The sequence below is a fragment of the Macadamia integrifolia genome, unplaced genomic scaffold, assembly GCF_013358625.1.
Source record: "Macadamia integrifolia cultivar HAES 741 unplaced genomic scaffold, SCU_Mint_v3 scaffold2103, whole genome shotgun sequence".
NCBI lineage: Eukaryota > Viridiplantae > Streptophyta > Magnoliopsida > Proteales > Proteaceae > Macadamia > Macadamia integrifolia.
The window spans coordinates 19,888-32,550 of NW_024868511.1; the positions used below are offsets into that span (position 1 = coordinate 19,888).

Consider the following 12,663-nt stretch of genomic DNA (forward strand, 5'->3'; position numbering starts at 1 on the left):
TGGAGTGTGGTTCATGCTCATTTTAATAGGGTATTGTATTCTAAATGGTTGTGGAATCGCTCTCTTCCATCTAAGATTGGTTTTTTCTCTTGGCAAATTCTCAATGGTAAGATTCCAACAAATGACTTGCTGATGAATATTGGTATCCCTTTAGTTTCCAAGTGTCTTTGTTGCAGGAGTTCTTGGAGAGAAACGTCCACTCATTGCTTGATGTTGGGTGGGACGGCAACAAAGGTTTGGGATTATTTTGAAAGAATATTTGATATGGATTTAATTCCAACATTTGACATCAGGAGTAGAATTTTATATTGGCAATCCAAAGCTGGGCTTAAGGGTGCTTGTGACTTCATAAAAGGTTTATAACCATCGCTAATAGTATGGAGTTGTGGCGAGAAAGGAACAACCGAAGACATGGGGAGGGTACTTGCACGTCTAGATTGATTATGGAAAGACTTAAAAGATGGGTGCATGAGATTCCTCTTCAATCTAAGTTTTGTAAGTTTCTGTCTATGAGAGAGAATATTATTTTGCAGGCCTTTACTATTAATCCTCCCATATCGAGGCAAAGAGCTCCAATTCCCACGTTCTGGCTTCCCCCAGCGATATCGGTCAAGCTAAATGTAGATGGTGCAAGCAAAGAAAATCCTGGTATTAGTGGAGGAAGAGGGCTCATCAAAAATAATGATGACATGGTTCTTACGGCTTTCTCTAGTTTCTATGGTATTTGTTCTAATCCTGTGGTTGAGCTACGTGCTTTGAGGGATGGTTTAAGGTTTTCAAATTTTTTTTATTAGCTCTGATTCTACTTTGATTGTGAACTCTGCATCTAATAGGTTTTGTGATCTATGGAGTTGTTGGTATTGGTTTCAGGAGGTTATGACTCTATGTGACTCTATTCGAACTCGAATCTCTTTCTCTTTTCGAGAGAGTAGTAGAGCGACAAATTGGTTGGCAAACTTGACATGTGCTTCAACTACGGATTCAATTTTTCTTGGTGCATAAACTCTTCCTAAAGATTTTAGCCAAATCATTAGCGAAGATAAAGCTGGGTGGCCGATATTTAGAATGTAATACTTTCCCTTTGGGTTTTTGGTTGTGTTTTGAGATGCGAGTGCTTCTGTTTGTTGGGTTAGGGTAAGGCAGGTTATGTCCCCCCTTTGTATTCTCTTTCTATGTTATTAATAATATCTCAGGGGCTTGCCCGAGTGCCCAATAATATTCGCGGTAGAAAAAAAGAAAGTATTGGTATTGAATCATCCGTATCATTGATATCGATCAAGTTTGATATCAATACCTGACCCATTTTAGGGGTAAGCAAAAGTGATTATATACACTAATTCAATTCGATCCAAATTGGGATTGATAGATAACGATAACTAAATTCAGATGGGGATGTGAGTCAGTTGATTTAAATTGACTTTTGTTTGATTTCATTGATTTTGGTGAGAGAATGAGTGAAATCAAAACATAATCCAAGGGTGAATCGATTTTTAGTATATTTATCATACAAATATATTAAAAAAATAGAAAAAAGAGCGTTGGATTGTGTTGTATATACTCAAACACATGGAAAAGTGAAACTAAACTGTGAAAAGACATCGATACTTTGGCTCCACTTTTCCAATATGTGACCCATAAACTCATTTCGGTTTGATTGATTTGGGTTAAATTTTGAGTTTTTTGACACCTTTAACACAAAAATCCTTTACAAGGAAGCAATGGGTGGCAGTGAATATCTTATGACTGGGGTGCATACTAAGGCATTTTAGCTGTTGGATCTTCACTATCACTAATTGTCACCGTAGAGTCTCCCTTAGAATCAGATTAAGAATCGGCCAATTCACATTGGAATCAGCACCGACCAATCCAATCGATTCACTCCAATTAATGACTATTCTTGATTTCTTAGCCATTTTACCGATTTTGACCGATTCGAACCGGGATTAATCAATAACCGATTTGAAAGCCGAGTTTTAAAACCCTGGTTTGATCTCAATTATTGTACCCTAGATTTTACAGTTTTCCCTTTTCAAACAGTTACAGCGGCTGCGCTACACCACTCGGTCTCCAATCCATCCATCTCCTTACAATTCCCAACCACCAACCACAACCACCACTCACCATTTCTTCTTCCTCGCTTCATCTCTTTATATTCAGTCCTACTACTTGCAAGATCGCCTTACACAGCTTATCTTCTACAGGAGAGTCGCGAGCGAGATACTTCTTTGAAGTCTTGGCTCTTTCTCCACTTCTCTTACTTGATCTTACGAGTGATTCTGGTCTTTTGGGTTTTCTGTCTTACTTTCATGATCTATTTCGGTTTCGATTGAAGTAATTGCTAGCAGCAGCAGTAGCAGCAGGAGAGAGAGAGAGAGAGAGAGAATCAGGTGTTGGGTTTGCTCTATATGCACTTGATCAGAATTGTTGCAGAGGGAAAGGAAAGCAAAGGGGGGTAATACCCAGTGTTTGCAGAGTTGTAGACATCACGGCTATATATAGAGTTATCCGGCCTCTCATTCATGTCCGAGCAGTACGACGTAAGGGTTGTGTAGTCGAAACTAGCAATCCTTCGCCGCACGGTGGACGTGGTGCTCTGCCTTCCGAAGGCGGGAGCCCTTCCGATCTCCTCTTCCTCGCCGGTGGCGGCCGTCGTTCATTCACTTCCTCCTTCTAATTGTAGACTTTACTAACTAAGCGTATAGGAAAAAGATTGAACTAGGGGATTAGTCATGATGTTGAAGATCAAAAGAGTTCCTCCCCCGCTTTCTAACTACCAGAAGGATGAGGCGGAGGGGTCTGGTTGTGGTCGGAATTGTCTGGGCAAGTGTTGCATTCGAGGTACTTTTGTTTTGGTCCCTTTTCTTTTCTCTCTGCTTGAGTTTGGTGTTTATCATGGATTAGCTCTCTTGGGTTCTTCATCCCTTGACTAATTTGGTCTGGAACAGGCGCGAAGCTCCCGCTGTACACTTTCAAGGCCACGGACAAGATAATTCATGAGAAGGATATGATCGGGGATGAAAAGAGAGAGCCGCCGGTGCCTTTTCTTGATTCCCTTCTTCTTGGAGAGGTATCTCTGCTAATTCCAAGATCATTCTTTTGTTTCTGTTCCTTCTCTTATTCTTACTATTCTTCGTCTTCTTCTTTTTAAACCATCATGCTTAAATTTCCCCTACTTCTAATTGGCAGTGGGAGGATCGCATGCAGAGAGGGCTCTTCCGCTACGACGTCACTGCCTGTGAAACCAAGGTTTCATCTGGGTTCTTTCCCCTTTTATCTAATTTACAATTTTTTTTTTTCTTTTGGTTTCATTTTTGTAGGTAAGTGGGGATCGAAAATGTGACCCGAGGGTTTCAGGTTGCAGCAATTTCAATTTCTCCCCCATGGGGATCTGGGTTCAACCCCAATTCCTTCTGCTAATATTTGTGCAGGTGATACCTGGTGAGTACGGCTTCATCGCTCAGTTGAACGAAGGCCGCCATCTTAAGAAGAGACCCACCGAGTTCCAAGTTGATAAGGTTCTCCAGCCTTTTGATGGGAAGAAATTCAATTTCACAAAAGTTGGGCAGGAGGAAGTGCTCTTCCAGTTTGAACAGAGTGAGGAGGATGAAGCTAACTTCTGCCCACATGCTCCCATTGATATTGATCACTCCCCTAGCGTTGTTGTCATCAATGTACGTGGATTCCAGGACCTGCCCTTCTCATTCTTAATGTTCTATAATGTTGACCTGAGACAGGTTGAAACTTGCAGGTGAGCCCCATTGAATACGGACATGTCCTTTTAATCCCTCGAATTCTCGAGTGTATGCCGCAAAGGATTGATCGTGAGAGCTTCTTGCTTGCTCTCCACATGGCAGCAGAAGCAGAGAATCCATATTTCCGGCTGGGTTACAACAGCTTGGGTGCCTTTGCTACCGTTAATCATCTTCATTTCCAGGTTGCTTGTACATTCTTTAGACTACTACTGTCGATTTTTCAACTTCATGGGCTCCAAGTAACTCAATTTAGCTCTTTTGGTACCCTTTTATGATCTTCTTTAAACATCATTGGTGACAGGCTTATTATTTTGCTATGCCGTTTCCGATTGAAAAGGCACCCAGCCGAAAAATAACCACTTTCCATGGTGGTGTGAAGATCTCTGAGCTGTTAAATTATCCAGTGAGAGGTCTCGTCTTTGAGGGTGGCAATACTCTGCCAGACTTGTCTAATGCCGTCTCTGGTTGCTGCATTTGCCTTCAAGACAACAACATTCCCTACAACGTCCTTATCTCTGATTCTGGCAGAAGAATCTTTCTTTTTCCACAGGTAATTTCTTCTCTTAGCTCCTTGTGCTTCTGATTAGATCTAATTATTCATTCCATTCTGTGGAAATCAACAGTGTTACGCTGAGAAACAGGCTCTTGGGGAAGTGAACACAGAGCTTCTGGACACCCAAGTGAACCCGGCGGTGTGGGAAATTAGTGGGCACATGGTGTTAAAGAGGAGGCAAGACTATGAGGAGGCTTCTGAAGAAAGTGCTTGGAGGCTCCTCGCAGAGGTATCCCTCTCCGAAGAAAGGTTCCAAGAAGTCAAAGATCTCATCTTTGAAACAATTGCTGGCATAGATTTTGGAAATGGAAATTTGGACCTGAAGATGGCTGATAAAGACGATGATGGCTCACAGCGTTCCAATGAAATAGATGCCATGAAGAAAGGAACATATCCTAGAATGGTTCCTGGGGAGCAGGAATGTGTGGTTCAGCAGTAGTGAGTTGTATCATTATATTTGAACATCACTGCTTGAGTTAGCCTGGTATTTGCAGTAGTTAAGGTGTATGTTATCTTGTATATTGTTTGTTTAGTAACCTAAAGAAAGCGAACTGGGTTTGCTTCTACTATGCTCAGTGTGACTAGCCTAGGCTCATGGGTTTCATGCTTGTGAGTTAATACTATTGTGTATTTTCTCAGATAATGATACAAGAGTGAGGCTTTGGTGTGTTTGTCTTGTGTGGAGTGTGCTAATAAATTTCTGCTTATAATATTCACTTCTGAAACAGAGCTTTGGTTGATGCATGATGGTTGATGCAATGTAGAAAGTGTCTGGTTTATGATGCATTTTGTATCACTCTGCTAAGATACATCTCTGCTTGTCTTTGGCTTCTCATCCTCAAGTACCCTTTTTGAGATCTCCAAATAAATTTTTGTGAAGCCAATGCTGGATCCAAGTCCTGTACAAAGCCTCCAAACGGCCACCATAAAGGCAAGTACAAAATGAACAAACCAATCATGAGTAGTCTGTAAGCACTGATCAGTATCAATTGCAAATCAATCGCGGTTGAGTAACCACCATGTAATGATGAGAGGCGGTTACTGTGGAGATTAAGATATTGGATGATCCCTAGTTTCATTTAAGGCACACGTCAATATTGCTAGAGGAGGTTCTGTTTGCTCTCTCTCCCTCTCAACTCAGCAATCTCTGTTCCTCTCGTCTTTGGAGATCTCTATGCAACTTCGTTGACCTAGTTCACATGGGTATTTTATTTCCTTCAACTAGGTTACAATGGCATTTAAATGGTTTTGAAAGATGATTGTTTCAAGCTTTGAAGTCATTATCTAATATCTATCGTTACGTACAAAATCTCACAACTTTAGTAGCAATATTTTTCAGGTAAATAATTTGGAAATATTGAACAGTCCCAAATTAAATTGTCTCAGTTAACAAGCTTAACATCTGTGGTGGAACATCTCTACGAAACAGGAGTAAGACTGCGTATATCATGACCTTCCTGAGACCCAATAGGGGCAGGAGCCTCAAGTACCGATGGAGACGCCCAACAAGCTCAACATCTAGAGATTGAGGTAGCTAGTCATTAATTCTTTCTTCCTACACCAGGAATGATCAACTAATTTTAATTTGCATTTGGCTTTCCCACTACAAATCGGCCTTTGGAGCTTTGGCAGATTTCTATCAAAACCCAGGATTTCTTGGAGCGGCAGAAGGGATGCCCATACCATAGAGACATCTGCTTTGAGAAGTTTAAAGTGTACAAGAGAGCTCAGCTCATGTGCCTTCCACCGTTCGAGGGAGATGCAGTTCCCTCAAGCTGGATATGTGAGATTAATTTGCAGGTCCTCTTTTTCAAAAACTGGTGGTCAGCATTCCCATAGGTTTCTTACAACATTGTTTTCCTGGAATGGCAAAATGTTTCAACTAAAAATTTATAGGAAGAAACAGACTAGGTCAAGCTTTAGGGCAAAATAATGAACCTTCTCCAACTACATCCCAACATGCATGTTTCACTTTGCTGTTTGTAAACAATAGTATTGAATATGAAAATAAAACTGGAAGAACTCGGGTTGTAATTCTAATTGAACTCTCTACAAAGAATGCCAGCACCAAAGGGTTTAAAATCTGCAAATTGCAGGTTGATTTGCTTATACACATTATTGGGATTGTGTGCTCAATCAAGGTGATCGAATATTTTCATATCCTTTCTCCCCACTTACCCTCACTGTTTTCTCTTCATCCTCTTAGTCATGGCCTCGTCAAGCAGCATTTCACACAGTTCAACCAACAAGTTCTCATACTATGCATGCTTTTGCACAAGCAAAGCTGAGGAATCCGAAGTCGTTCCAGAAGGGGCTAGTTATATGAACATCAGGTGGCTCCTGCCAGCTGCTACCTTCCTGACATTAGATTTACTAATGGCTGGTTTCCATAGAATGCACGGACATCCCAATCCTCAGTTGATGAGGAAAGGGTCATTAGTGCAACCACCACTGACCTCATGCTTGGCCTCAACTCGGCATTTTCTTGTGTGCAAGCCATGGCAAGCTGAGCCATCTGCAACCAAAACAGCCACAATTGCTCGTTAGATTTAGTATACCAACCAAACGTTTGACAAGATCTTTGGTTATTTCTGCTTCCACCTTAAGAACTGAGTCGAGCTGATAGTCATCCCCAAGCCTCGGGTCAACTAATTTGCGGAGATCATCTTTTGGGTCGGGCTGACTAAGAGCATCCTCGAACTGTGTAACACCAATTAGTAACAGTTATTTAATGAATGATATTTCAGAAGCAATTGTATCATCATCGAACTGAAAGGGAGTAGGAGAATAACCAAGGCTACGAGTCCTTTTGATTCAATACTAGCTGCCCTGACCACAGCTTCCTTGGCCGAAATAAGTTCATAAAGGACAACTCCAAAAGCAAAGACATCAACCTTAGGAGAAACATCACCATATTTAGCATACCTACACATAAGTTATGTGAAAAGTCAAACCATATTCGTTTCACTAGTACAACTCCAAGTTTATTTGATGCCATAAGATGTTGCTAGGGTGCAGTTCCAGCATAAACTTATACTGGGATAAGCTAAAAATTTCAAGTAAGCAAAAAATGCTGATCCCTGGAAAACAGGGCCTTTCAAGGATCATGTGGGTTCAAAGGAGATAATTATGCCTATAGCCCAAGCAAATCAAAGAGTGGATAAGTCCCTATGTTTTATTTAATCCATCAAGTATAGATCTCTGAAGCATCCAATTATCCACCTCTGTTACATATTAAGACAGGGCAATAGGAACATTTTATAATAGAGAGTCCTGTGCATAAAAGTTAGTCTTGCATGGACATCAATTATCATTGTAAAATGCAGAGGATATGGTGACACTAGCTCTATTCATAAAATTAAGCTTCTTATTGAAGAGGCATTTAAATATCACACTCCCTCTGATGTCTGTAAGTGTTCTGTTAAGTGTTATCAGGTGTTACCACTATTCTAAGGGTATCTTTGGTTGTATGTAATGAGTTATGGGTAAAGTTGCAATTAGTTTGTTTAAGTCATGTCTTTATTTGTAATTACACATTTAATTACTTACATACGCAATATAGGAGGTATCCGCTAGATACCAAGACTCATTCTCTCTCTTGTTTTCTCTTCTCTTCCTTTAGGTTCCACTTCTCTTTTCTTTTTCACTGCTGGTCTTTCAGGTTTAGATATTATCCACGGTATCAGAGCCTAATTAATCTCACCCTTCTGCTCATTCAATTACTGCTTTGATTGTCCATTAAGGATATTCACTTTTGGTTTGCAGCAAACTATGCTGCCATACCTAATCTATAGAACCCTTTAATCCAATTTGAAGTCTCAAGATTCTGGTTTTCTGGTTACTGCTTATTATCAAACCATTGGATTCTTATCATACAGTGGGGTTTTGATATACTATTGCTCTACTATCTCACAACAAAATTATAGCCCTATCCAAAGAACTGATTTTTACTTCAATTGGGACCCATATCTGTCAGATTGTGGTATTTACTAGTTAGTTTTTGGGCCACTTTTCTGTCAATTTTGCGGTGATTCCTTTGACGTACTGCTGCTGGTTATTCTCTCATCTACATAATGAGCTATTCAAAACACCAATGGACTCTCTCAATGTCCAATTACATCTATCAAGCTTAATGGTGAATCCAACTATCTTCTCTGGGCACAGGCAGAGCTTATATCACTGCAAAGTGAAAAATGTTTCTTTATTATAAAAAAATAAAAAAGATTATATTTTTTATTTTTCCATGATTATCTGACAAGCCACCACCTACTACAACTTCTGCTGAGTATCGAGAATGAGCAATGGAGAATGCCACAGTACTTTACTGGCTTTGGAATAGTATGGAGCCTTCTATGGTTGCCAATGTAATGTTTCACACCACAGCAAAGGGTGTTTGGGACGACCCCAGAGAAATTTATTCTCACAATAGAAACATGTCCAGGGCATATGATTTATATGAGAAGTTTTTCTCCTTCAAGCAGAATGGAAAAATCTGTTAGCGATTACTATAGCTCTTTAAAAGGCATGTAGGAGGAACTCGACGTATATTGATCTCTTTCTATTGACATGGAAGTTCTTAAATTTCAACATGCTGAATTCTTAGTCGCTACAATTTTTGTCTGGGTTTGAGACTTTCAGCACATCACAATCCAAATTCTTGTAGGTGAAGATACCATCTATGAATGAGGCATTTTGTCAGATTCAACACATTGTGTATCCCTACTTCACCAAATTTGAATCGGCCCCTCTCTAAGGATAATTCAGCTCTTGTTTCAAACAGTGGAGGTCGTGACTGTGGTACTAGTTTTCCTGGCAGAGGTCGCGGTTTAGGGGGAGGTCGAGGCATAGGACAGCCACCAGATTAAGCCATGCATCAGTGTCATACTATAGGAAGATGAATCATATACTCAATACTTGTTGGGCAAAGATGGTAAGCTCGAGTTGGCTCAACAACTATCTGCTACCTTTGTCACTTCTGATTAGAGTTTTACAGCGGTGTCATCTTATGATGCCAATCTTGCTTCTATACTTCGAGGTACTCAGCATGTCTCTCCAGTACGAGATGAATTAAATCAGTTACTTAAAAACGGATTCAGAAAATTGAGACATCTGCATTTACATCTATTACAATTGCTCATTCAGGTACTGGCGCATTCATTTCCTCTTATTCCTCCACACCATGGGTCATTGACTCTGGTGCCACCTCTCATATGAAGGTAAGTCCCATGCATTTTCCTCCTTTCAGAAGATTAGACATCCTTCTAAAGTCATAATTGCTTATGGATTTTCTTCTTAGGTATCAACTTCTAGTTGTCTTTTAAACTCCTCTTCCATTGTTAAACTCTATTCTTCATGTTCCTAGCTTACCTTAAAATCTTCTTTCTATTAGTTAACTGACTAAATTCATTAAATTAAAATTTCCGGTCACCTTTTATCTTGTATTTTTCAGGATCTCCAGACACCCAAAAAAAAAAAAGAGGTGAGGATGACCAAGATAGAGCTGATTTGGGAGTTGCTTTGATTCAGGACACACTCAGAGAATGTATCTTAAGGTGGTTTGGAGTCTTTGGACATGTTTGTTGTAGACCTATGAATGCCCCCGTAAGGAGTTGTGATCAGATTCAGATGAAAGGAGCTAAAAAGCTAGGGGAAAGCCTAAAATGACCATTGAAGAATTGGTAAGGAAAGACATGCAGAAACTAGGTCTAGATCCAAGTATGACATCAAACAAAGCTGTTTGGAGGGCAAAGATCCATGTTGCCCATCTCTTTTAGGTGGGATGTCCCAGAGGTGTTACTTTGCTATGTCTCTTCGCATTTCCTGTTCCCCTTTTCTTTCTTTTGCTTTTTATCTTGCACTTTCAGGAATCCATATAGCGGACCCCATTTAGTTAGGAAAAGGCTTGGTTTGTTGTTGTCGGTGGTGAAGGGCATGAGAAGGATGACCTATATTACTTTGACGACGTGACTCCTACAGTTGCTTCTGCTACCTCTAGTGTGTCCTTCCCTCTTCAATGGCATTACCAGTTGGGACATCATTCCTTATCCAACCTCCAGCAAATGGTTTCCAGTTGCAAAGATATCTCACGACTTGATTGTGAAATGTATGAACTTGGAAAGCATCATCATACTTTATTCCTCTCGTAATGATCCTTGAGGTTCTTCTTTGTTTTCCTTGGTTCATTCTAATGTGTGGGGTCCGTGTCGTATCAAGAGTCAGTTAGATATTTATTTTGTTACTTTTGACAATCATTCTCAATTAACATGGGTATATCTATTAAAGGACCGCTATGAATAAGGACTTATTTTGGTGTCAATAAAATTTTTTCGTTCAAATAATACTTTAGAATATACCCAATGTGAAATATTTGCATTTTGTTATGACCATGACATGATACATCAAACTAGTTGTAATTATACTCCCCAGCAGAATGGTGTGGCTGAGCGGAAAAGACAGCATTTGCTTGAGGCCACTCATTCTTTAATGCTTCATATGCATGCTGCCATATGCTGTTTTTTGATAACCATTTTGTGTTTTTTTTTTTTTTTTTCCAGATCTTCTCTGTTTAGTTTGCCCCCCAAGTGTTCGGTTGTACATGTTTTGCTCAGAACCTTTGCCTTGGTCTTCACAAATTATCTTTGTGCTACCAAATGTGCAGTTCTTGGTTATGCTCGCACTCAAAAAGTTTATCGGTGTTATAATTCACTTACGCATCAACAATTTGTTAGTGTTGATGTTACCTATTTTGAAACTATCACCATACTTTTCTGCTGAAATTCGTCAGCTTGTACCGGTCTTCTTATTCCTTCACCTATTCTTTCACTTGTTCCTCTTAATGACTCTCCCACCGCTAGTTCTCCACCTAAGCAATTGCAGGCTTACAAGCGTCATACTAGGTTTAATTCAACAGCCCCAACTAATCCTTTGCTACTGCCCTCTACTTCATTGGAACCCTTTCTTTGGGATTAACTCGTCAGTTGCTCTTCACAAAGGTGTTCAAACTCGTACTAAAAAATCTAATATTAATTATCTCGTTTCTAAATTTGTTATTATCACAGCTTCCACCTTTACTTCGCAACTTTGCTTTGTCTTTATCATAGTTGTCAAGGCATCACTTATGCGTTTAGGCGCCTTAGTCTCTTTGTTGGTTTCGCCTTGCATCTAAGCCCACCTCCAATGCCTTAGATTGCCTGAACAACATGAACTATGGTCTTTATCTACCTTGTTTGTGCTTACTAAGTACCAAAAAGCATTGTTGCATCCTGGTTGGAAAAATATTACAAATGTAGAAATAGATGCCATGTTGGGTCATCAGACGAAGTCTCATACTAACTTACCCCCAGGAAGGAGCTTTTATGGTGTTGTTGGGTGTACACTATTAAGTACCTACTACATACTTCGGTTGAGCAACTAAAAGCTCGCTCGGTTGTCGAAGGTTACACTCACACATATGATGTCGACTATTTTGAGACCTTTTCTCCAGTGGCTCATCTTAATTCGGTTCATGTTCTTATCTCAATGAATTATGGAGACTCTCTCTCTCCTGTTTTCTCCCCTTTTCCCTTCGGCTCCTCTTCTTCATTGCTGGTCTTTTAGGTTTTAATATTATTTCAAGTATCATAAAAGAAACTCTTGTAAGGAAGGGTCACCCAAATCATACAATAATGGCAGACAAAGGAATTCCCAACCATCAATTAACTAACAAAAAATCCACACCACAAAAGAATTAACAAGACATTCTTAAGTTTAGATTTGCAGATAAATGGTTCAACTAACCAAATAAACATTTTCGAATTTAACAAATTCCTTGCTTCACTAAATTAACCTTAACCTATGCTTCCATGAACTTAGAGAAAGCCCTCCTGATGGGGACATCAAGATGTACAACTGAAGGAAGAAGAAGACCCAACCTTCTTTGTGGTTGGAGGATTAGAAGAAGGAAGAAGAAGAAAGAAGAAGGAGGAAGAAAGGGAGGCTCGATCCAGCCTTTCCAGTGCTGGATCGAGTCCCTCTCCTTCCAAACTTTGCCAAGATTGTGTGGCCCCCAACCAATCTGATAGTCTAGTAGTTTTATTTTCTAGGATTTTGTTTATTTGAGTCTTTAAGTTAATTAGGGAATTAAGTAATTATCCTATTGTTTTCTTTTAAAAAGTTTCCTTGTTTATGAAATAAACATTCCTAGAATAATCTTTTCTTTTTAGTAACTAGTTTACTACTTATGTAAGGCCATTGGCCATCTAATGTTTTAGTTAATGAATTATTGAAAAAAAAAAAAAAAAAGTGGAATAGAATTCTATGGGAAATACTAGATAGGAGAAATTGAGAGAGACACGAAATGAATTTTTCAATGAATTATGT

General features: G+C 39.6%; 2 protein-coding genes across 2 annotated transcripts in view; one reads left to right on the forward strand and one right to left on the reverse strand.

Moving 5' to 3' along the window:
- Positions 1-2,076: 2,076 nt before the first annotated feature.
- On the forward strand, positions 2,077-4,976 carry LOC122065714 (GDP-L-galactose phosphorylase 2-like). Its single transcript, XM_042629543.1, has 7 exons — positions 2,077-2,838; positions 2,946-3,067; positions 3,187-3,246; positions 3,429-3,671; positions 3,749-3,934; positions 4,054-4,302; positions 4,376-4,976. Exons 1-7 carry the CDS (start codon positions 2,730-2,732, stop codon positions 4,742-4,744), a joined length of 1,338 nt encoding a protein of 445 aa, XP_042485477.1. The 5' UTR covers positions 2,077-2,729; the 3' UTR covers positions 4,745-4,976.
- A 1,247-nt stretch (positions 4,977-6,223) lies between these two features.
- Positions 6,224-12,663, reverse strand: part of LOC122065713 (chitin elicitor receptor kinase 1-like) — a 41,031-nt gene continuing 34,591 nt past the window's right edge. The window contains exons 9-11 of the mRNA XM_042629542.1: positions 7,098-7,230; positions 6,907-7,005; positions 6,224-6,820 (exon numbers count right to left, since the gene is read on the reverse strand). Of these exons, the coding sequence (XP_042485476.1) occupies positions 6,656-6,820; positions 6,907-7,005; positions 7,098-7,230 (397 nt within the window). The 3' untranslated portion in view covers positions 6,224-6,655. The remainder of the gene's footprint in view (positions 6,821-6,906; positions 7,006-7,097; positions 7,231-12,663) is intronic.